At 42.7% G+C, this 26140-nt stretch overlaps 1 protein-coding gene across 1 annotated transcript; it reads left to right on the forward strand.

Moving 5' to 3' along the window:
* The first annotated feature begins 162 nt into the window (after positions 1-162).
* LOC308290445 (mediator of RNA polymerase II transcription subunit 13-like) lies at positions 163-25753 on the forward strand. Its single transcript, XM_080732280.1, has 30 exons — positions 163-983; positions 2855-3089; positions 3812-3980; positions 6823-6968; positions 8308-8505; positions 8626-8820; positions 9708-9867; positions 10474-10581; positions 10715-11431; positions 11694-11910; positions 12479-12509; positions 12972-13093; positions 13649-13739; positions 13835-14040; positions 14136-14335; positions 14454-15349; positions 15505-15672; positions 15870-16093; positions 16228-16423; positions 16962-17316; positions 17616-17832; positions 18041-18232; positions 20538-20761; positions 21664-21806; positions 21934-22092; positions 22181-22363; positions 22564-22709; positions 24478-24642; positions 24767-24861; positions 24970-25753. The coding sequence occupies exons 1-30, from the start codon at positions 918-920 to the stop codon at positions 25100-25102; spliced, it is 6357 nt and encodes a 2118-aa protein (XP_080588406.1). The 5' UTR covers positions 163-917; the 3' UTR covers positions 25103-25753.
* Positions 25754-26140: the final 387 nt, after the last annotated feature.

The following is a 26140-nucleotide window of genomic DNA, read 5'->3' on the forward strand; positions in this document are numbered from 1 at the left end:
TGTACGGTATATATAAAGGGTATATAAACCTGTGAAGTCATACAGAGCTACTTGCCAGATGACGCCCCCATTACCACAAATTGGCCAATGGGAGTTGAGAGGCAGAGTTGTCCTCCTGGCCGCCATTAAAGAATTCAATCCATGAATTGAAATAATGGAAATCTGCAGGAGCCATGGATCAGTGAGATAGGAGGAGTAGTCGATGAGTAATCTGGAGAATTCACTATTGTATCGGTTTTTAAGAGTAGTTTTTAGAGTTTCGGGGGATTGTGGCGTTTTAGAGAAGATGAGTGTGGTGTAGCTAATTGTTTTCTATGGCTGGCTAACGTTAGGTCTTTGGTATGTTAGCTTGTGCGCTAACAGGCTAGGACAGACCAGGGGGAGGGGAGAGTTCCTTTGCTTTGAAATTGTTTCAGATCGGGCTAGCTAGCATTTAGCAACTGTTAGCTCGCCCCGGCCACTATTAGTAGGCTATCGGGGTGAAGTTTTTGTTAGCTAGCGATCGCCTCTGTTTTCATTGCGCACACAACATTGCTAATATAGGGTTGAAGGTTAGCCGGCTCGTGTCATGTTAACGTTGCTTATATTTGGCGTTAGCATTACATAGCTGTAAAGCTGGCGGCCAAGTTTACCAGATCGGACCAAACGGCAGGATTGATGAATAACGTTAGCTTAGCTGTTAGGCTAGCGCCGGGACGGTAGAAGTTGTCAGTGCTAGTAGACTAACGTTAGCTGGATAGCTTGAAGCTAGCAGGTTTAGTAGCGTTTTGCTCTTTGACGTGGAATTACAAGCACATCGCGCACGTTAGGAGTGTTTTCGTCGCCAAGTTATAGCGGATTAATTCGTTATTTCTCCTCATGGTGATTGAGACAATGGACGGTAACGCTACGACCACAACAACGCAGTGAAAAGGAGGATGAGTTCGTGCTTTGTACCAAACGGGGCCAGTTTGGAGGACTGCCACTCCAACCTGTTTTGCTTGGTAAGACTTCTGTCTCTATCTCTGTGTAGTGTGTATGCGCTAGTTAGCTAACGTTAGCGGCCATGAACAACATAACAAGGATGTGACCGTGACGTCTCAATAGTCGGAACGGAAGTGTTGCTGTGTTTACTGTTTTCACCAGTGGTGGAAACAGTACTCAGTATCAATACTGTAATGTAGAAATACTGTTACAGGTAGTTCATCATTTACTTGAGTGAAAGTGCAAAGGTATTGTCAAAATGTACTTAAAGTTCCAAAAGTAAACGTACTCATTATGCAGAATGTCCAATTTAAACCTTTCAAATGTAGGCTAGAAAAATATTTTGGAAAATATCAGATCTACAAGCTCACAGTGTAGATTGGCTATTTTCAATTGGCCGAAATGTATATAGGGCTGAAGTGTTTATCTATGTTTTGTAGTAATACTCAACAAAGTAGGCCTAATTAGTGACTAAAGTTTGCATACATGTAGTGGAGTAAAATTACAATATTTGGATCTGAGATGTAGTGGAGTAGAAGTAAAAGAATTGGAAATACTCAAGTACAAATGCCCCAAAATTGTACTTAAGGCTAGTTACTTTACACCACTGGTTAAAAAAATAATAAAGAAAATCGTCAACGCGTTTTTTCTGGGTGTAATACAACGAAGCAATTTGGTTGGCATCAAGTTATGCGCCAGACTATGAGGCACTTTGAGCTTAGAGGACGCTTAGTTGTGACGCCACGGCTGCATCCTTGGTATCTGGATTGTATGTGATAACCGAGAGGCCCGGAAAGCCATTTTGGCTAATCAGGCAACACAAGCTTTGTAACGTCAGTTCAGACACAAGTGAAGGCATCACAGGCCTGCAACCTGCAAGATCATTGTACTTGGTTTTAATAGCCTGTGTTGCATTCTACAATAGCTGTGCATGCTGCATAATGCAACGCAGCGCCGTTACATACACAGTTGTTGACTTGAACAAATCAAAGTTGGTAACAAAAACATTGAGTGACATTCCGTTGGTAGCCTCAGACCGATTGGCTGATCTTCTAAATCACCCTTTTCATATTATATAACCTTTTATTGAACCACTAAAACATTGAGAAATTAGTCTTTTAAATACTTGGTTTCTATTATAATAATAAAGATGGTATCGTTGTGTTCATCCACGCATGTAGGAGATCTCACCATAGTAATTACTATCATATTAATCCGGCTAATTTGCTTTTAGTCACTCTGTGACACAAAAGTGCTTCATCATCAGTTGTTTATATTATGGTAACTGTTTCTCAGAGTGGGGCCTGGGGAACCCCATGGGGTCTGTGGGGGTCCCCAGCAAAATGAGTATCGGTTTAAGTTCACTAATCATTTATGCAGACAGAGGTTAATCCAGTAAGATAATATATATATAAAAAAGAACAATTAAAATGTTATCTTAAACTCAACAACGAAATTGTATTATGGGGGTCCCTGGCACGGAACATTTTGAAATGGGGGTCCTCGGTCTAATGCATATCTACTTGGCAGTCTTTGACATGAAAATGTTTGAGAAGAACCACTGGTTTATAACACAGGATAGCAGGGTGATTACTGTATGTTTGCTATGTACTAGTGCATGCACACAATGTTGCAAAACTTTCCAAACTGTCATCGCTGTTCAAGTTAGCACTTTTTGGTCATTAATCCTCCTTTTAAATTTTTAATTGAAAACACTGTCTGCATCCTTGTGCAATGGGTGGGGAAGGGATATCGGGTGGGGATTTTATTTTTATTTTTACCATTCACATGTTAATGCAGTCGGTGTTGCAGTCAACAACAGTTTGATGAACTGAAGCGATACATTGTTATTTATTCATGCATATTCATGCTGTTTGTCTTGTTCTCTTAGGCTGATTTGACTGGAATAAAATGGCGCCGTTTTGTGTGGCAAGGACCCACGTCGTCACCGATCCTGTTCCCTGTAACCGAGGAGGACCCTATCTTGTGTAGCTTCAGCCGATGTCTGGCGGCAGATGTGCTGAGTGTGTGGAGAAGGCACCACACCCCTGGCCGTAGAGAGCTCTGGCTCTTCTGGTGGGGGGATGACCCCAGTTTTGCAGAGCTCATCCATAATGAGCTCTCAAGTAAGTGCTTTCCATATCGAAGGTGCTTTGCACTGACGATGATTTTTAAGTCTGGACATATACAGTAAATTACATGCACACAGAGTAAGAGAAAAGGTACATTTCGTTACACACGTAGCCTTGGACAGTTCAGGCAGTATTCGTGATTGTGATGGGAATCTCTCATGCGTGATTAGATTAGAGTCTCGTATCCCCACTATCTAAGGTCACTGAGCAAAATCACACAGCTTGTAGGTGTCTCCTATTGGTCAGTAGCTTTGCAAACAGTTTGGTCATGTCTTGTTCTGGGTATAGATAGATGGATACATAGAGAAACTAAATGGGAGTACAAATATAATAAATATATGTAGATTCAGTTAGCCCTAGCCATCTGCACCTGGTCTGACTGGGCTGGTATAATATTAATATAATGGTATGTGTGGATAGCATGAGTGAAGTCTATATACAGTAATGAGCAAACATACAATCTCATCAACAAAAACTTTACAGCAGTTATCCTAAACAGGGATCTGTTATGCTTCTGTAGTGTACATCCCAGTACTCCCATGGCATTCTGGCAAATGTGTTTGTTTGTTTATCACAACCTCATATCATAGTGAACACAAAAGCACACACTTTCATAATTGTAGATAGGTTCAGTTGACGTGTCCAAAGAACCTTTTGGTTGATAAACTAAATATTGGGTTTATTAAGTTGCACAATTAATTTATGTCTGCTTTCAGGTGAAGAGGATGGTGAGTGGGAGAGTGGGCTGTCCTACGAGTGCCGTACACTTCTGTTCAAAGCCATCCACAACTTGCTGGAACGTTGTCTCATGAACCGTGGCTTTGTCCGCATTGGCAAGTGGTTCGTTAAACCATACGAGAAGGAGGAGAAGCCCATTAATAAAAGGTATGTCCCTTATCTGCCAGGGCATTGCCATATGTTTGGTATGGTTTTATTCATATGGACTGGCATCATAAGAAGCATTTTTAACACTTTATTTCCAATATCCAAAACAAATCATTTTTAGAGGTTTGTGCAAAGATTATAAATAAGTTAAACACTAACCCCCTATTTAAGGCTTTGCTCATTAGAGCCTTTTGTTGTAAAGTACCTCAGTTTTGTTCACAGAAACATTAATTGTCCAAAATAATACACCACTTCAATCAAAAATAGTTTTTGACAAGACCCTAATTAACTTACTTTGGACTATATTCCAATGCTAATTTCCTATTCTGAAGAAGAGTGGTGTGCTCGAAACGTCACTCAGCCTACTCAGGTGGTACCAAAATAGAGTTGCAAAGGGAAGCTTAAGTGGGCAAACTTTTATTATTTGTTTTGCCTTGCTAAGTAACCATTTTCAGCCTGGCATCCTTATTTTAGGCATGCCAATAGAGACTACATTTTCGAAAAATGGCATCTCAGAACACGTCACAATGCTATAAATAGCTTGTAGATCGGCTATTTTCCCCACATGACACAAGTATAAAATAGGGCTTAAGTGGTTAAAGTCCACCTATGAGGTACTACAAGCCATCTAAGGGGCAAGGTAAATGCTAATTGCTAACTGTTCAAATCTGGTGGCAGAATTGAGTACATAACTGGCATAAAGGCTGTGAGAGTCGTACTGAGAATTTGCTATCAAGGTTGACATTTGTTACAGACTCTGGGCAATCACCTGATGTTCGTGAACCTTTTTTTTTGTCTTGATTTTGATGTTTGTAACATAGTAATTCATAATTTGTAAATGGTGTTTATAGTTTTTAAGCTAGTAATTATATGTTGCTGAATGTTTTGCAGCTCTGACCCATGATTTTGATGCAGACAGTACTTGATGGCTACACCAGTGGATACGTTTGTAAAAATAGAATACATTTTAACAGGAATGGTTGATACGTTTTAGTGGTTAGCATTTTGTATACATGCAGTATAGTTAAAAAAAAGAATGCACTGGGTTCATCTAAATCAGAGTGTCTGTCAGTGACACCATGAAAAACACTACGACTATGCAATGTGACTCAGTCTGACCCCATAGAGGTAATGATACACTAAATCAATTTCCACATAGATCTTATATGCAGTAATCTCAGTTCAGCGTCTACTTGAACTGATCAAGCATTTTGAAGCAGATTGTCTGAATCTCGCACTCTATGGCTGTCATTTACCATGCTGGACATTTTCAAGCTTAATTATTTGTAGGGAAGTATTGGAAATCTGGAACATTGACAATCTGTTTAGAAATTGTGGATTTTCATTGTGACATTGTTTCAACTTGTGTCATGGATTAAGTGTGCGAGAGAGTGGTCATCAACTGTTTTTATATTGATTTATTGCTTATTTTGTTCTATAATGAGGTCTTCCATCATCAGATAAAGGCGCAGACTCGGAGCATCCAATATAGGCTATTCACTATCATTTTTGATAAACCAACCCTGCAAACTAAAAGGCATTGCTAGCTAGTCTGTGTTGTGATAAGATAAGTGAATCTGTCCAGTGCATGCACAGTATGTCCCAGCTTGATGTGAACAAGTAGTGTACCCAGTACCACTCTGATATCGTATTTACAAAAGTATTATTGCCTTTCGTTTTGCACATGCATGGAGGCTGGGGAATCCTGGAGTTCCCTGCCGGGCTAATTTGAGCCAGGGCTGTTTGGCTCTAGTGATTCATATAGCCTTGAGTTTCTCATAATGCAAAACCATTTGCACAGTTACCTCTGGCTGCTTTGCACACTGTACCAGAGCTTTTCAGTTGTAACTGCTGTTGCAAAGACTTAAGGTGATTGCAGTGCTTGTTGGCTAGTGTCACCGTTACAGGCTATAAAAATGTGTGTGGGAATTGGCCCCTTTGGCCTCATTTTAAATGAAGACATCTATAAGTGGGTGTTGAGACGGCAGTGCAGCACCTCAAACAGAAAGATCCAGCAGTCTCACTGTCGCCTTCTCTGGCTGGTAAACGGGGCAGTCATTTGAAAACGCTGAGTCTGCACTGTGGTTTTACAGCAACCATGTCAACAAGAACTTTTTTAGTGCATTTATCCACTTGACCATGCAGCTCTTATTAGAAAATTATGCTGTGTTAAACTGTCTAAACATTTCAAGGCTATGATCATCTCTTTTTGCTATGATCATTTATGTCACGTTTTCACCTATTTTTGGAAGAAGGTGTTATGTGGGGTCAAACTCTGCTAAAGCTTAGTCTGTTATCTGCAGTCTGACTGAAGGTCTTAGCTGGCCTCCCTGGCTACTTGCCACTTATGATCCTTGTAAGCCACCAATGTGAACTGGAACAACTCTTTAATCATGGCAGGAATGAAGTGGACAACCAAATATTCCAGGAGTAGGGCCTGCCACATCCTCTTTGCTGACATAGTATCTTTATCATCATTTTTTATATGGTTTTCTTTTTTCTGATTGACAGTTGGTTCTTTCAATTAATAACATGAATATATGAAAATACATGTTCTCTACTGACACATTAACCAAAGTCTGTTACAGCATTATCAATTATATTCATATTTAATTTCACACAAATGTTGTCCTTCAGCATGCCAGAAGACATACCAAGTTTGAAGTTACCAACATATACAGTACATCACTAGGTTTAGAGCCATGAATGATACCATTCTCGCCTTGAAAAGCTCATACAAAATGTAATATTATTGGCAGTGCTACTGCTAGCCTGGACTTTGCTTGTTGTTTAATTAATAACATGGCCTTGTTATTCACAGTGATACTTGTTTTTCTTACAGTGAGCACCTTTCGTGTGCCTTCACCTTCTTTGTGCATGGTGACAGCAATGTGTGCACAAGTGTGGAGATAGCGCAGCACCAGCCTGTCCAACAGCTGAATGAGGAGCACCTTAGTATGGCCCAGCAGAGCTCGAGTCCCATGCAAGGTAGGAACATGCCAGGCATGCAAATACTGATGTAAACATGGAGAAAGAATGTTTACTTTAAGTAGGAATTGTTGATGACACATGGCTTATTTGGTTTTCTACAGCTAGTCCTAAACCCTGTTTGACAGGATTCAAAGATCATGGCATTTGCTATGACATGTCATTTGAACTCATTTACTGCCACAAAAATCGTGTCCATAGTCCTCGATGGTTAATGGATTGTGCACGCGGTTCTCCGTTTGCAAACACAAAAAAACACTTGTGAATCCGAGCTACCGTTCTCGAGTTAGCCTCAGCAGTGTTTACAAAGTAAGCAAACAGAGTACAGAGAAATGGCTTGTTCCGGCCAAAAAATGTGTTTCTGGTTCCGGGTTACCGGCCCAGAACAGAAGTACTACCTCTAGGCCTGGAGTGGCGATCTGATTTTGGATTATTTTTTATAAATTAAATCAAATTCTCTGGTTTCTCGGCCGAAGCGGCCTGGACCAATGGCTTTTTCTCTCGATTCTCGGGTTGGGACAGTAAATGAGTTAGGTGCCGGCTACACGGAGCTGGATATTTCTGAAGCTAGACATTTTTTTGTGCTGTTGGGGGCTTGCAGCCACGCGAAGCTGGATATTTCGGCTGTGAAACTGGATATTTTTTAAACCGGATAAATAAGTGAAGACATTGATCCACTGGATCCATGTAGACATGGAACCCTGATATCTCTGAAGACTTTACTGTGTGTGTGCTTGTCCCCCTAGTGGAGGTCTGGGCAATAAGATTATTTTAGACCTAGGTATCTTTGGTGTGTGGACCTAGATATTTTTCTATGTGGATATCTGAAAAACCGGGATATATGACATATCCAGCTCCGTCTGGCCTAGGCCTTAATCACACCTGAATTGGTCATGATTTCTTTTTACATAAAAAGTTTGAGCCCATCATATCATTGACATTTTCATACGTTTTACACCAAGATTATTTTTTTCTTTTCCTTTTCTGTAGTTTTTTTTTCTTTCTTTCTATAGCCTTATTAACAACTAATACGGTTACTAAGCATCTTATAAGGACCTATAAGTGCCTTATTAATGGTTTAATGAATGCTTATTTCTACAAACAGGCTGTTTGTATAAAGTGCTACCCTTTTTTCTTCTCCCAATTGCCTGTTCTAGTGGTAAATGATAAATGAGTGTGTGACAGTCATGCTTGGCTTATGAATTTCAGAACTTTCTGAATTGATGAATGACATCACTAAAGATGGAACCATCTGTATCATTCTAATTACCCTGAGAAACGAATTTAATACGAATAGGGTTGTAGAAACTCTCCCTAAACACTCCTCTCCCCTTTCCAGTCATCTTGAGCCCCTATGGCCTGAATGGGAACCTCACTGGTCAGGCCTTCAAGATGTCGGACCATACCACCCAAAAGCTCATTGAAGAGTGGAGGCAGTTCTATCCCATCAGCCCTTGTCCCAAGGAGACTCAAGAGGACAAGATGGAGGACCCGGACTGGGAGGATGACTCATTGGCTGCTGTTGAAGTCCTTGTCGGTAAGAAGTGGTCTGATATGGATTTGATTTTGAAAGGTGCTAATGTGATAAAGTTGAGCTTTTAACATGGATTCATAAGTTGTTGAGGTAAAGTAACAGACTATGTTTGTGCTTCTCCAGCGGGTGTGAGGATGGTGTACCCTGCCTGCCTGGTGCTTGTACCCATGTCGGACCTGCCTGCCATGGCTCCCCAGAGCTCTATAAACCCGTCAGGTAGCCTATGTGCTGCCCCACAGGGCCAGGCTGCTCACAGAGACCCTGCCATGTCGTCTGTCACTCTCACACCTCCAACATCACCCGAGGAGGCTCAGACCGGTAAGACTTTTTATGTTCAGAGACAGTGCACTCTATCACTTTAAAATGGGAAACCCTAAAATGGTAGACATGGCGGTACCAGCAAACCCGGCCAATCAATGCATATTGTCTGCATATCTTTAGAACAATCATAGCCTGTGTTCTCTGTGAAAAAGTATTTACTTTGGAACTGATTTTAAAACTCCTTTTTGTATACAATTCACAGATGTTCCTAAATATAAAATGTAAAAGATAATGCAGAACTTTAGATATAGACAACTCCATTTAAAGTAATCGTGTCTTCTTAGTCTGAACTTACTGACCGGGGCCATTACCAAGATGTTGCCCGAGTGAACTGACTTCTCTTAAAGAGACTTTGATATGTTGACTTGCATTTGATCCACATAGCTGTGATCCAGTTAAATTCAGTGCACCTCGACCCATTTTAACTAATTCGCTGCTTTTTAAAAAATCTCTTTGAAGTTCCAGGATGCCCCCAGTCTCCATAGACTTCCATGGATGCCCCCAGTCTCCATAGACTTCCATGTAATTCATAGTGCACGGATCATGCATGCCCATGCCTAGATCATGCACCACGTGTGGTGTTTTTCAAACAAAAACATCCGCTTAGAAATCCGTTCAGGCATTCATGAGATGGCAGCCATTATGTTTTCTTCATATGTAAACAAACATGGCTGCCATGTTTAAAAGATGGGGTTGGTATGGGGGTGAAACATACAATTTCGCAATCATGCCTAGAATATTTTTGGGGAAAAAAAACTCTGGCCTGGGGGCCTGGACATATGGGATAACTCGGGGAAACTTGTGGTAAAGCAGTCAATGAGTTAACAGACAGTATTTTTGGTGATAATATGTATTATTTATGGGTTTGTTCTGTCTTCCCCCAGATTGTCAGCCTGCCCAGAGGTGGCTAAAATTGGCCTCTGCCTCAGACGGCTACAGCTCCAACAGCAGGAGTCTCCATGGTGGCAAAATTCCTCGCAGGCTGGCCAGCCAGGTGGTGGAGTCTGTGTGGCAGGAGTGCAACATGAACCGCGCCAAGAGCAAGTATGTCCAGAGGGTTTCCCCTCCAGCTTAAGCCTGATGTATACTTGCCAAAAATAGCCAATCTACAAGTTCATAACGATGCGAGTTTGTAGATCTGCTATTTTTGGCAAGGGACGGGACAGGGGGGTTGGTGGTAAATGTTTTTATTACACTATCAAACTATAGTACAGGGTTCCTACACAAGTATGAAATTAGATTTTGGTCATTTCCAGGTCTGCTGGCTACAATCTTCTTGAAATTATTTGGCAACATATTAGCATAACTTATATAGAGAGAATTGAAGATACATTAACGGTTGGATTATGAAAACAATTAGCAACATTACTATTTGTACTCGGATGTCAAATATGGTGTAACAACTCTACAGAGAATTCTGTAAATGTTAGTCTGGAAAATAATGGAAATTTAAAATAGAAAATGTGTAGTATAATATAGATTGTATAATATAATTAAAATATTTCTTGCAGAAAGAAACTAATATTTATTAATAATAAAGCAAACCAGAAAAGAGAGAAAAATAAATTAAAGCAAACAGATGACGGTGTGTATGCTTAGTGATGAGTTATCTGTCTGATTGTGATGAGTTGTTTCTGGTTTTCCTCATAGGAGAAAGTTTTGTGCGCTGACCAATGGGACGTGTGAAGAGGATCCAGACAAACCTGGAATTTGGGACTTCATAGAACCAAGTCAAAGGGCACAGTGCAATTGCGCAAGGTACTGTTGAGTATCTCACTTTTGCAGCATTTACATAGTTCTACCCATTTTTATACTAATTATCTTCTTGAAGAGCTACCATTGTCCAGGGGCAATAAGGACTGAAAACATTTGTCCTTTTCCTGTACCACAGGCATAAGAGTCAGAAACAGCGTACCAGTAGCACCTCAGGACACCCGCCATCATCAGGCCAACCGCAGCAGCCAGCCCCTAAGCACAAGCTAGGAGACAAGCTGGAGAAGGCGGAGAAGCAGCAGAAGAGGCCCCAGATGCCTTTCCATCATCGCAGTTCATTGAGCGAAGAGCAGCCCCTTGAGCCGCCACAGTCCCAGAGGCTTTGCCTGCGAACGCAGGACGAGAGTTCGTACCCCAGCCTGCATCACGTGGACTCGGCCCCACCCAAAGCCCCCACGCTGCACACCCACGGCCCCCCTGCTGACCTGGCAGGCTCGCCCCAGCCCCCTCCCCTCAGCCCCCATCCCTGTGACCACGTGGAAGGTGACCCAGCAGCCCAGCTGAAGAGTTCCTCCACACCCATTCACCAGCCCTTCTACCCACCGTCGGTGGAGCCCTGTCTCCTGCCCCAGAAGGCCTCATCCGAGGAGCCCCACTTAGACCCTGTGCCTATGCCCCTGCCCTTCCCCCCAGCTTATACGGAGCCCTTGGAACCCACAGTCTATGTAGGTTCAGCCATCAACCCCAATGAAGACTCTACCCACAACCCCTGGAAGTACTTCTGTCTGCCCAAGAGGAAGCCTTCTGATTTCCTAACACCCCAGCTTGCTGTGGACAAAATACGAGATGACTCAGGAGGAGGCGGAGGAGCAGAGAGTGTTGTGTCTGTCACTGAGTGAGTATTTTAACCCATTAAGACCTGAGGCCAATTCTACAAATGGCCTCTAAATCAGTAGTTCTCACATTTGAGACAAGATTTTTCAAAAATAGTAGATGCTTTGTGGTGCTCTCAAAGCTTGTATATCTGCTATTTTTGAACAGCCAACTCCAAAATGACACGACGCTTTCCCGGTTTTAATGAGTTAAAAGCATGTGTTGCTATTTGCATGGATATACTGGTGTATGTCTGAGCACGTCTTCCTTTCTTCCTTTACCAGGTTAATGTCAGGTGGCACGTGGCCCCTGAAGGTGTCTCAGGAACTGGTGAAGACCTATGCCCAGCGGAGAAATAGCCATCTGGCATCTGCCACAGTGGACGGAGAGCATAGCGACAAGTCGGACCCGTACGCCTTCGTAGAGGGAGACGAAGAGTTCAGCTTCACAGAGAAGAAGGACAGGCCAGGGGGAGAGAGGGAGGCTACCAGGAAGCACAAGGTGGGCTGATTGCACGCATCAGGGCATGAAAGCTAGCAATCTAATTGATCCAGATATTAGTCATTTATTCTGTATTAACACTGTATTTATAATTATATGCATATTACGTGTTCCCACGGCACTGGCCAGCAAGCCGCCGTGGGCTTACATTGTCAAATTCAGCACGGTCACGCGGTCATGGACGAACTGCAACGGCTGAATGGCAACACCACTGCAGTGGGCTTCAACGTTTGTTGTGGTCTGGTGTCTTGAATGTAAAGGATCTTGTTTGAGTCGACTACGCAGGCAATCCTCTGCTCCACCCCCGTATTTACATGTGGGAACTTCTGGGAAGTCCTGCTATACTAGAAATCTGAAAGGATGGACAGCTGGTTAATGTGCACATAAGACATGGATAATGTAATGACTTGATTATTGTGTTATTCCACTTAAAATATGCACCTCAGGGGGGGTTGTGTGTGTGTGTGTGCGTGAGCCTGTAACACGCAGCAACATCTGGATTGCCCATTAGACAATAATGTGGTTCCTAGAATAAAGAATTGTTTTTCTGCTTGCCTCACCTACCTAGGGGGATGATGGAACTGGGACTTCATCAGATGGTGAGAATATATCTCAAGTTGTTTATTAAATGTTCTAGGGATGTGCACAGCTAGTTGACTAGTAACAATTATAATTATATATAACTAACAATTATTTTCTGATTATTCTATCGATTACCCTTAAATTAATCAGTCTTTTTCTAAACTGTTTAAAAATGTGTATACATAAACGAATCAACACGAAAATGTAATAGAATAGATATTTTATAATCAACTAAACTGATTAGTCTGATTTACACCCTATTTTATATTGGTAGTGTCGTGCAAAAAATAATTGTCAGTGGCAATATTTTTTGAACGTTATTCCGTTATACAAAATCATAATTTAAACGTCAGTGAAATTAGTTGCTGTGCACATCCCTAGTGTTTTTAGTAAATAAGTCATTGTCATTCAAATTTATAGTGAATAAGGTTTTGTTTAAACACCTGCTATTAATGACTTATCATTGAATTGTGTTGCAGATGGCCAAGGATCAGCAGGCAGTAAACCTCCTGTATCCACCAGTCTAATACATGAGAACGACTTGGCTGTGTCCTTCAGCGACCTGGACAAAATCTTCAACTCTGATGAGGATGAGCTAGCGGTTTGTACATCATTTTGAGTTACATCTAGGGGGGCAAGCAACAGTTAATCGATCTAATTGCTTCCAACAAAGTATTGATCATTTAATCAAATTATAATCATCCCCTATTTTGGCATGTCATTATAGGCGAAAAGTTGAAAAAAATAAATAAATAGTTAAGATGGTTGTGCATTGTAGTATACTTACTGTTTATGGTTAATTCATTGATTGCCATAAAAGAAAAGAAAAATGCTTTTAGTATTCGATAGAATAATCACTGAGAACATAATGGATAGTTGCAGCCCTTGTTACGTCTGCACCAGAGTTGTACTGCTGGCTTCAGTTTAGTAGCATCTGTTCTGAGCGCATGCATGCTTTTTAAGCAAAACACTGCTGCATATGCGCTATAGTATAACACAAGTTCTGGGCAGATGTGCAGTACAGACCACAACATGTCCCCCAGAGCTTAGGTGCATATTTTAATATTGTTGAAAGTTGAAACCTATAGAATAAGTGTAGTGATGAAATGGTAGTTGATGTCATAGACTTACTTTGTTTCACTTTTTCTCGTCTCAGCCTGGATCCAGGAGAGCCGGTACTGGCACCGAAGACAAATTTGGTTCTAAGGATGCTAAACATGCGACTCTGGACCCTTTGTCTTGCATAAGTAAGGACATTTTCTATGTAACAGTGAATCATTAGAAACGCTAGTACTTTGACAAATGTTTTAATCATGTCATCTCCGTCTTCCCCTTGCTCCAGGCTCGGCAGACCTGCACCAAATGTTTCCCACTCCGCCTTCCTTAGAACAGCACATCATGGGCTATTCTCCCATGAACACTGGGAAAGAGTATGGTACCCTGGAAGCTGGGTCAGGTCTCACACTTTTGGACGGCAGTCAGCTCAGCAGCCACTACAAAATGGAGGTGGAGGAAGGCTTCTGTAGCCCTAAACCCTCTGAGATCAAGGTGCGACAACAACTAAATCTTGGCTAAGAAAAACTAAAATTTCTTTAAACTGTCTTTCACTTGTGACTAATGACCACCTCTTCGCCATCTTTCAGGACTTCTCCTTTGTGTACAAGACAGACGCTTGTCAGCCTTTTATTGGATGTTCCATGTATGCCCCCCTTAAGTCACTGCCCAGCCAGTGTTTCATGCCCATCAAGCTGCCAGAGGAGTGTGTGTACACACCCAGCTGGACCCTGGGTAAAATGGATCTCATGCCCCCAGTGCCAACCATGTCAATGCTCACCAAAGATAGGTAAGGCACTAAGCTGTGAAATAAGAAAGTGGATTGATACATTTGAGTTAAACTAATGTGCTTTGTTGTTATTGTGACCTGAAGTCATTCTGATTGCTGTTTCTTCTCCCTGCATCAGTAACATCCCCAGTGTGGAGCCGAACTATGAGAGCTACACCCCTCAAACACACACGCCTTTCATGTCCAACAGCGCACCCCCTAGCAACAGCGGCACCGGCATCCTACCATCCCCATCCCCAGCCACGCCGCGCTTCTCCGTCCCCACCCCCCGAACACCTCGCACTCCACGGACGCCTCGCGGCCCCTCCAGCGTCCAGGGCTCGCTCAAGTATGACAACTCAGACCTGTACTCGCCGGCCTCCACGCCCTCCACGTGCCGCCCGCTCAGCTCGGTGGAGCCCGCCACGGTGCCCTCCATCCCCGAGGCCCACAGCCTCTACGTCACCCTCATCCTCTCAGAGTCGGTCATGAATCTTTTCAAGGATTGCAACTTTGAAAGTTGTTGCGTGTGCGTGTGCAACATGAACATCCGCGGTGCCGACGTGGGGGTGTACCTAAACGACCACGGCGAGGCCCAGTACCCGTGCACCTGTGGCTTCAGTGCCGTTTCCAACCGGCGCTTTGGCCAGGCGGCCGGGCTCTTCCTGGAAGACGAGCTGGACGTGGTGGGGCGGGGCTCTGACGCTAGTCGTGACACGGAGCGATCCTACGAGGAGCTGCGTGCTGCCTCCCTGCACAAGGCCGGCAGCTTGAAGGAGAAGCCTCCAGATGAGCTCATCCTCCTCCTGCAGGACCAGTGCACTAACCCCTTCGCCCCCATGGCCGGCGTGGACTACCCCAAGCCCGTGGGCTTGCCCTCGCGCTCGTTTGTGCGCGTCGAGGAAAGAGACTGCTATAACGACTGCTACATGGCACTGGAGCACGGCCGGCAGTTTATGGACAATATGTCAGGAGGCAAAGTGGACGAAACACTAGTGAAAAGCACCTGTCTGCATCAGTGGCCCAAACGAAAGTGTGAGTGTATTTATATACTGTATTATTTATTTATGCTGCTGATGTACTTATGTATGTGTTTTTACTTTTCTCCTTCCTTTTGATGTGTCCCTTTAACTGCTAAATTGAGTTTGTGATCATGATGCTGACTTTGTTTTTCCATTTTTCTCCTGAAGCGACAGACATGAGCAAGCTGTTTTCTCAGGATGTGCTACGGGTGTTGTTGTCCCTGCAGCCTGTGCTGCAGGACACCATTCAGAAGAAAAGGAGTGTGCGCTCCTGGGGTGTACAGGGCCCACTTACCTGGCAACAGTTCCACAAGATGGCTGGCAGAGGTTCCTATGGTAAACACACAGCTATTTATCAGTCTGAAGAGTTGTCACACAACAACAGCATTACTCATCAGAAATGACATGGCGGCACAATACTTAGTTTGCGGATGCATACACTGTAAAGCTTGACTGTATGGGTTCAGATCAACAGCCAAAAGTCTTCATTGTGTTCTTGAATCTAAACCGTGACCACCGTCTTCTCACTCCAGGTACAGATGAGTCTCCAGAGCCACTGCCCATCCCTACGTTCCTGGTTGGTTATGAGTATGACTTCGTGGTGCTGTCTCCCTTTGGCTTGCCCTACTGGGAAAAACTCCTCTTGGATCCATTTGGCTCCCAAAGAGATGTGGGATATGTAGTCATCTGCCCTGAGAGTGAGGCTCTGATCCGTGGAGCCAAGACCTTCTTCAAGGATCTTAGTGCCGTGTACGAGGTCAGTAACTGACAGCTTCTGAAATGCTTGCACATCCTCAAAGCAACTTCAGATTTTTGATGAAAGGCAAAGATGAAACTTATTTCACATTCTTTTAAACTAATGTTTCTAATGTTCTAATGTTTCCTTGGCAGGGATGCCAGCTTGGCCAACACAGGGCCATCTGTAAGACGTACGCAGAGGGCATTTTGAAGGTTGGCACCGCCGAGGTCAAGAACATGGCAGAGCAGCCCCTTAGCGACTGGTTCCTCAAGATGTCTGCCAGAGAAGGGAACAACGAAGCCTTTAACAAGCTCAAGCTCTTCGCTCAAGTCTGCCGCCATGATTTGGGTAATGCAACCTCACAGGGCATTTATATTTTGATTCCAACTGCGTTTGTTTTTAGCATGTTCATATAGGCCTGTCAAAAGTATTACATAATCGTCGTCTAATCGCAATTATTGGACATAATCGCAATTATATTGTCATAATCGTTTCCATGTTGAAAAATGTTAGTATATTTTCAAACATGTTAAAATTAAAATTGTGGAAATGGCAGATCTACAAGCTCACACCGCGACGCGTTGTGAGCTTGTAGATCGGCTATTTCCACTATCATCGTCCTTTTTTAAGTATAAGGTTGTCAAATATTCCATAAATGTCTTTATTTACTGTAGGTTATGTCATATCTGCCATGTGCAACTTCAAATCCTACAAGCCAAACAGAAATGTAATTGTCAACGACAAAAACAATTATATCATTAATTGCATCAATTGCAATTATTTGAGTGACAGTTATTAATCGTCATGTACATTGTCATATCGTGACAGCCCTATGTTCATACAATATAATATTATGATATTGATGATTCTTCTTCCCCCCCCTCAGCTCCGTACCTGTCAGGCCAGTCCTTGGACAGCTCTCTGTTGTCCCAGCGCAGCCCGGCCGTGGTCTCCACCTCCTCCCAGACCTCCAGCTCCTCCAGCAGCACAAACACTACCAGCTCTGCTCAGCCTGCCCCGGTCAACAGCACCCCTCCCTCCTCCACCTCCTCAGGACCCCAGACCATTGTTGGGGGAATGGCGCCGGCCAAGCCAAGCTCTTACCCCGGCTTTGGAACGGGGGGATTGCCGGGCAGTGCTTCTCAGAACGGACCCCAGTCAAACCCCCAGGGACCAGGAGGTCTGGCTGAACCCGGCTGCTCTGCCAACCCGCCTCAGGCCCCCACTGAGCCAATAGAGACGTAGGTCACCCTCCAATGCTCATAAAAACTAGGGCTGGGCAAATAATGCATAATACATTGAAACCATTATTCCAATAACTTGTAGTACTTTATATTTTTTATGTATTACACTTGTTTGTATAATGGTGGCATAGAGAAATGACAAATGGCCAATCTACAAGCTCACAGCGCATCGAAGCCATATTCACTATTTTGGTGAAATGATGACAATTGTGATACTGATTTTGAACTCGAATCCCCCAGGCTTTTTAGAAACCATTGTTTACACTGCATGCTAACTAATTCACTATCCCTTATAGCACAATGGACAGAGACAAGGTGGGCAAACCCACAGACGGGGAGTCCCATGCTGTTACTTTCCCCCCTGCCATCGTGGTGTACATCGTGGACCCCTTCAGCTATGAAGACGCTGACAGAGAGGTTCACTCCAGCGTCTACACAATGGGTCTCTTGCGCTGCTATCTGGAGATGCTTCAGTTCCTGCCCCTTCACATCAGAAACGCAGTCTCTGTGCAGGTAGAGAGCTCAACATCCATAGATTATATCACTAGTTATCGACTGATTATGTTTTTTCAGTGGCCAATACCGATATTTAGTGAATAGGGAAGGCCGATCAAACTACTTTAATCAAATAAAACATGAATAATGTGAAACGGTAGCTAACACACATAACTGAAAACATGGCATTAAACTGGTAGTTTAAATTCTGTTTTCTTGGTTTTAGATTGTTCCGTGCCAGTACCTGTTGCAGCCTGTACGTAGCGGGGATCGTCACCTCTACGGCCAGCACCTCAAGTCCCTGGCCTTCTCTGTCTTCACTCAGTGTCGTCGGCCTCTGCCTTCTTCCACCAACTTCAAGGCTCTCACTGGCTTTGGGCCTGGCCTTGCCCTCGACATGGCACTCAAGAACCCAGAGGTAATTGATCTTACAGATATGAGACCATACCAGTTGTCTGGCTTGTTGGCCTATTGACTGCAACTGGCTGTGTAATTTACATTACTGCTGACCTTTACTGTTGTCTTTTGAGGAAGCCATGGCATTCAGTTCACATAATATAACACACAATATGAAAATCAACTTACTGAGACTTAACCCTCGTAGGATCCTCGTGTTTTAGTCACACCCAGGGCCTTCGGGTCACTTTGACCCGGCTCATATTAAACCATTCTAAAGTATTTAGAAATCCCCAAAAATCATATTAAACACAATTTGATTGTCATTATTAACTACTTTACTAACAATTCAATAAATATTTTGTATTATCCCTGCCAGGCCGGGATGGCCAAAGGTGAGGGATTATGTTTTCACTCCTCTGTCTGTGGACAGCTAATCTCAGGCAAATTGGACCAATTAGTGTGAAACTACACACATACACTCCCGGGAGGCCTAGGAAGAACCTCCTCCCCTAATTCTTCACATTTGCCTCTTATAGCGCCACCATCAGGCTGTTGTGTGAACAGCTAATCTCAGGCACCACTTCAGCATCAAACTTGGCACACATACGCCCAGGAGGCCTAGAAAGAAACTCCACTAGAAATCTTTTCCATCTGTCATTTATAGCACCACCATGAGACTGATCTTTGCAAAATATCTTGTTGGTATTACAATATAGACTTTGTCCAAATCTCACACCAATTGGTACATATTATCCCTATTGTCATTTGATCAAGAACTATATGTCAAATATTTCTTGTCCCATTCTGATTTGCACAAAGTGCTACAGGTGCTCTGATGGCACAGTGTCACTGCCACAGAGGTTGTGGATTTGAATCAATCGTGGGGCATCTATGCAAACACAATTGTTGTTCGAGGGAAGGGAAGCTGGGCGGAGAGGTTGATAATTGTACATGTATTCCTACAGCCAGGCTGGGCGGCAGCTGGTTTTGGGAGGGAGGAGTAGGACGAAGGGCGAAGGCCCTACGTCCACTCGGTGGGGGGTCCTCACTGTCAGGTGATTCGGTAGGATACAACAGCAGTGACAACATAGGGGAGGAATCAATTGGCATAAGGACTGGATTGGGGAGAAAAAGAGGGTAAACCATAATTGGCTACTCAAAATAAAATAAAATAAAAAAGAAATGCTACAAATCACGTCGGAATGCTGTGGAACTTGGAATTTGTAAAGTGGCATAGGGATGAAGTTCCCATTTGGTAGCAAAATGTGCCACTCCCGCAAAAATCGTAAGCATCTTTGGAATCGTGGCCAATCTGAATAGAAAATGTGACACATACTGTAGGCCATGACATTGATCAAATGACCAGAGAAAATCGGTATTGTAAATATCCCCCAAAACTTGTTTTGCTCAATTCTGCCTCATGGTGGCGCTATAACAGGACGATTTGGGGTTGAATATCTTCCTAGGCCTCCCGGGGGAGTACATGTAAAGTTTCACGCTGACTGGTCCAGCGGTGACTGAGATTAGCTGTTCACAGACAGAAGCAACGAAAACATAATCCCTCACCTTTGGCCATCCCGGCCTGGCGGAGATAATATTGAATGAATTGTTATCAATGTAATTTGTAATGGTGAGCAAATTATGTACTCAAAAATCCATATGTCCAATGTTTTTTCAGAAAGAAATGGTCTAAATATTAGCCATTTAGCATACACTTTGAATGGCCGGGTCAAAGTGACCCGAAGACCCTGGGTGTTATATGTTGATACAGGGGGGTGTTGCAAATGCATGACATGTACCATTTTCATATCACATGTTTAGTACAGTAAATAAGCCAAGCAGAAGAAGTTTCATGGATAAAAACATATTTTAACATACTTTTTCTTGATGTTGAAAATTGAAAACCGGGTCAAAGTGACCCGAAGACCCTACGAGGGTAACTTTCTTGAAATGGGCAATCCAAAATACTAAATATAACGTATTTATTATTTCAATGTTATGTTATTGTGTTTTGATGATGCATTTAAAAACATGGATTGATTTGAAAAGTAAAGCTGAAAATGGTCCCTGGAGACAAAGATTGATTTATATACGAGGTTCAAACATTCATGAATTGATTAACTGTGCAAACAAAACGAATAAAGCCATTAATGGGGAAATAGTCTGTGTATGCATGTACATAATACGACAGAAGCTGTCAATAGACAATGTTGTGTTGTATTGATGGTCATCTAGTAAGCTGGCTTCATTTAGCTTATGTTTATGTCTACCACTGTCATTTTGCTGTCTTTATTTAAAAACATTATCCTTTGACCTTTTTGCAGAGACCTGAGTGTTTGCGTCTGTACACGCCTCCTTTCATCCTGGCACCAGTGAAAGACAAGCAGACGGAGCTGGGGGAGACATTCGGCGAAGCAGCCCAGAAGTACAACGTTCTGTTTGTGGGCTACTGTCTTTCCCATGATCAGCGCTGGCTGCTGGCCTCCTGCACTGACCAACATGGAGAACTTCTGGAAACGTGCATCATCAGCATTGATGTACCCAACAGGTACATACAGTTTACTGTACTCCCACATCAAGGTTCAAGATCACTCATTTAATGGAGAATCCCGGACTAGTCGATTTACCATGTTAATCTGATTATGATTAGGGATGGAGCTCGAAACGAGGGCCTGCTACAAACTCGATAACAAATGTATTTATTGAGTACCCGGTATCAATAAGCTTTGGGCTTATCAAGCATGTTATCGAGCATATAGGCTATAGCGTCCCATGACATCATGTTTAAACAATCAAGGCAAGAGGCAATCAAGAAATTATTACACTACTATTCATAATATAAATCCATTTTATTGCACAAAATATTTTTTACTTTTGTTAAATCGTCATCCTTATAGATGGAGGTCAGTCAAAAACTCAGTCACAACAACTGACCAATAATAAAAGATACCAGTTCTGTTCAGAATCTTTCATCTCACATCTTTCCACGAAATATTAGAAAACGCTTGATAAAAGCCCAGCTCAATAAGCAGGATCGATATGGTGCTCATTATCAATAAAAATGAACGAGCTCCGTCCCTAATTATATCCCAGAACACACTGTACTTTTTTTTTCTTCTTTCATCTCGAGTCCACCGCAGCTCTGAACATGAGCTGTGTGATTTTAAGCTAAATTATGTCCATATTTCCTCATTAATGGTGGAGAATGTGTCCACAGAGTTTTGTGAATAATGGACTGCCGTAAAAAGGCAAACTGCTAAATCCCACCCCTTCCAGTCAAAGCTAACTAGCAGGATCCCTAACTAGCTAGTACATGGATGGAATAACATCAGAGTACTGTAAGAAAAGCACTCAGCCGGAATTCTCCTTTAACATCTCTGTTACGTAATATAGCCAGCTCTTTAACATGTTTTCACACATCATATTTAATCTAAGCTATTTTTGGTTTAGGGCCAGAAGGAAAAAGGGGTCAGCCAGGCGCTTGGGCTTGCAGAAGCTGTGGGACTGGTGTCTCGGATTGGTACAAGTGACATCACTGCCCTGGAGAGTAGTGGTTGGACGTCTCGGCAGAATGGGCCACGGCGAGCTGAAAGGTACATACTGTTGATTCAATGATGTGCTGTCCAAGTACATTGTGCTGGTAACAATCATAAACAATAAACAAAACAAAGGTTACGTACATAACAATCATAAACAATACACAAAACGGTTTTGTTCCAGACTGGAGTATTCTGCTGAGCAGAAGGAACCTTCAGACCATCAGCAAACGACTGAAGGAAACCTGCAAGATGTGTGGCATTTCGGCCGCTGACACTCCCAGCATCCTCAGTGCATGCCTGGTCGCCATGGAGCCCCAGGGATCCTTTGCCATCATGCCAGGTAAGAAAAGGCCACTGAATTGAAACCATGAACTCATAGATTTACTATTATAGAGTTTGTTTCTGACGAGTTCTCTATCGTTTTTTAGACTCTGTGTCGACAGGTTCAGTGTTTGGCCGCAGCACCACACTCAACATGCAGACGTCCGCGCTGAGCACACCTCAGGACACATCTTGTACTCACATCCTGGTGTTCCCCACTTCTGCCATGGTGCAGGTCAACTCCAACACCACTGAGCCCATGGACATTAACTTCAACCCCATTAATCCTGGTATGGTTGTCTCCCAGTGCCCATGATTATTGTCTCCCAGTGTCCATGATAATCTGCAATGTCTTCTTATACAAGCCATTGTAGTAAAAACATGCAATATTTGATGAGGTTCTAACAGCAGGTAGAACCTTACTCGGTCAAGAGAGTTTAAGAGAAAGTACAAATCCTTAAGTTGTGTCTGTGTTTGTGTGTATGTGTAGATGGCTCTGACGGGATGGGCATCTTTGACCTGTTTGACAACGACATGGTGGATCCTGACCTCATCAACATCTTGCCTAACTCCCCCACCACCTCACCTGTACACTCCCCTGGCTCTCATTACCACCAGGGGGGAGATGGCAGCAAGGTAAACCATGTATATCTTTTTTGCAATTATGCATAGTTATATTTAGGGCAGTCGCGAATAATACATAATTGTCTATTCGTGATTATTTTTCATATTCGCGATTATTTTTCATATTCGCGATTATCGTCAATTATCCAATTTAATTAAAAAAGTATTGTGTTTTGACAATAAAACCATTCTTAAACCTCACGTCAACACTTGCATTCTTGAATGCGGCTCCTCCTGAGTCCTCCTTGCGTCCCCGGCCGCTCCTCCTCAGTCAGTCAACGGCAGCAGGGACACACTGACTGCAGTCACACAGCAGGCAGGCTGGCTGGCTGGCTAAACATGCTTAAAAAGTTTGTTTCAACCGATCCGATCAATTACTTTTTCCAGACGGTCGGAACACACACATGTACCATACGCATCCCGGGACTATATTCCCTTTGATACTTACAGAAAAAGGCTTTCACTTTCGTTTCAACACAGAGGACTGGAGTCAATGCCTTTACTGCAGATTAGCTTAGCGCTGCTACTCTGCTGTGGAGGGGATGATGATGATGATGATCACACAGATGGCGACTAGAGTATAGATGTTGGATCGTGATAAACATTATCGGCTATTGTCACTATTTTCAGTTGTCGGCTATTTTTGCAATTGTCGGCTATTATTCACAACGCCTCGCGACGCGTTCTGAGCTTGTAGATCGGCTATTTTCACATCGCAACGCGACACGTTGTTAGCTTGTAGATGTGTTATTTTCAAATAACCACGGTATAAAATAGGGCTAAAGTTTGCAAGTAAATGTACTTAATAGTTACTTTACACCACTGAACTGATGTTCAAAAAGCAATGCAATGCTCTTCTAAGGTGTACAGTATGAGTATTATCAAAGCTCATCATAGTGGCATAAAAAAAAAAGACGATATATTCGTCAATCGCGATTATTTTGTATGACAATTAATCGTCTCCAGAAATTCCTAATCGCGACAGCCCTAGTTATATTGCTATTCACTGACATACCTTTGTCAATGTTGGATTACTTTTTCTTTTTTTTTTTTATGGAAAACGTGTTACCTGTGCTGGCAAGGCACTGTTAATTATTGATACAAGTCTGTGAATTGAAAGATGAATTGTGATGTTCTTTTTTTTTTAAGCACAGTACACACTAGTCTTTTTGGTAGGGTACACCATGTGACTAGGGAGTATAAATTAAGCTGTAAAGTTGTGAATGCAGCAATGCACTATGTGCAGTTTAGATAATTTTTCTGTAAATAAATTACAGAGATGTTTATGATCTGGTGGAGCGGCATGTCCACTCATTTAATCTGAAGAAGCCCCACAGCCCAAACCCTGCTGTGTTTATTTTGAGTCTGTGCTTCCAGTGAGACCTAGTTCTTCAAATGGACTTCTGTGAATCTGTTTTAAAAACAGATTACTCTGATTACCAAATAGCTACCCCTGGTGTCGCCAAGAACTACAATAATGAACGTGACACAGTATGACCTGACAAGCCTAAAAATAGCAGATCTGCAAGCTCACAATGCGCCTCATCGCAATGTGTTAAGCTCTTTTTGGTGCGCTACACCATATGGTGGAGTATTAACCATAACCTGAACCATACTAAATTTATATAGAAAAGTTGGGGAAGATAAAATACAATATTTTCAAGTTTTTGCCTGAGAAATGATTGGAATAATACTAATATCATAATTTGTCTGGAATAAAGGAGCAATTTGTATGGTGAACCCTGCATTGTGAATTAAATCATGAGTTGCTGTGTTGCAGGGCCAGAGTACAGACCGCATGGAGTCTCACGAGGAGGCCTTAAACATCCTGCAGCAGCCGATGGCTCTGGGCTACTTCATCTCCACAGCCAAGGCTGGACCGCTCCCTGACTGGTTCTGGTCAGCCTGCCCACAGGCCCAGAACCAGTGTCCTCTGTTCCTCAAGGTAGGAGAACACGTCTTCTGGGGAAGACCACCCATGTGGTGCTGCAAACACTATTTGACACTCTGTATCTTTGACTTGTAACTTTGCACTGAAAGCTCAACACTTTAATTTCTTTCTCTCTCAGGCCTCCTTGCACCTACACGTGTCGTCTTCAGATGAGCTTCTGCACAGTAAACACTCCCATCCCTTGGATTCGAACCACACCTCCGATGTACTCAGGTATGCTAATATCTCTTAACCAATGAACTATGGATTGTTTATCAGAATGAATCATTGAATTGGCGTGTTTTCCAACAAGTGACATGCAACTTCCCCTCTATTTGACAGATTTGTACTGGAGCAATACAACGCCCTCTCTTGGCTAACATGTGACCCTGCAACTCAAGACCGTCGCTCCTGTCTGCCTGTTCACTTTGTGGTGCTCAACCAAATGTACAACTTTATCATGAACATGCTCTGATCTCTGGTGGGATCTAGCTGCTGAGATACGAGTCACTCAGTCAGATCAGCGATCCCCAACAACTAAATGGACCTCTGACCAGGGGAAGAAGGACCATACAAGACGCGTAGGATGCACTTCCCTTCCTGGTGTATCTCATGTGACACTGACTGGCTGACTGGAAGTTTCCAATCAATGAATCAAATGCCAAGAACCCATTTTGGATGATCAAGGGACTTTTCATAAAGGAGAATACATTTTTCTTTTTATTGACTGTAGATTGCAATCTATGAAATTTTATCCTAATGAAATGCCTGCATATATTATTTATTGTAAGTTTTTAAATGTGGAATTTTTAATTCTTAATATCTTTTTATATATTACAAATCCTAGAGAGTGTGTATATTGCCATCTCACTGTAAAGGAATTGGTTTAAAGTGATGTAATTTTCTGAATTGCAATACAGAAATCTGTTCAAGTGAATTTGCTGTAGATTGCTTTTAGAGTATTATTTTTTCAAAGGGTACAGACCTTTTTATTGCCATGCTGTACAAATGAAGGGGCTGGTCTGGGCATTGGAGTCCCACCCAGTGAGTGGATGAGAATTACCTCTCCATCTGCTTTGGTGCCAGAGTCTCTCGCACAGTAACTCGAGCTCTGAAGAGGAATAAGAGGTACATTGTCAGATTCTATATTTTATATTACAGATTTAGGTAATTGCGTGTGTGTATATGTGTACATATAATTGTGTGCCACTACTGATGGTGCAGCTTCTGTTTTAGGAATAAAGTGCGTCTACCTATTGTCACTGTTTTTATGGGGTCTTTATAGTGAGGATACCAAACAGTCTCACAAAATTAGAACGAGTTGTGAAGATCATTTGTCTGAATCTATTCATGCTAATCATATTGACTGTCACTTAAAGTGTATAGTTTTCACATTTGTTCAGGTATTTGCAGTATATTGGCCTCTGAGTCTGTCTATTCTGGTTGATGTCAGAGTTACATGTCAACAAGTATTCCTCTCAGAGGTTTAAACTCATTCTGAAACTCAATTAAC

The sequence above is a fragment of the Nannobrachium achirus genome (genome assembly GCF_963921795.1).
Source record: "Nannobrachium achirus genome assembly, chromosome: 8".
Taxonomy (NCBI): Eukaryota; Metazoa; Chordata; class Actinopteri; order Myctophiformes; family Myctophidae; genus Nannobrachium; species Nannobrachium achirus.

Bases quoted from the DNA above. Each gene is read 5' to 3' on its own strand.
- LOC308290445 (XM_080732280.1), top strand. From the start codon at position 918: ATGAGTTCGTGCTTTGTACCAAACGGGGCCAGTTTGGAGGACTGCCAC. The intron at 15,350-15,504 runs GTGAGTGTATTT...TTTCTCCTGAAG, and splicing joins TCAGTGGCCCAAACGAAAGT to CGACAGACATGAGCAAGCTG. The intron at 20,762-21,663 runs GTACATACAGTT...TTTTTGGTTTAG, and splicing joins AGCATTGATGTACCCAACAG to GGCCAGAAGGAAAAAGGGGT.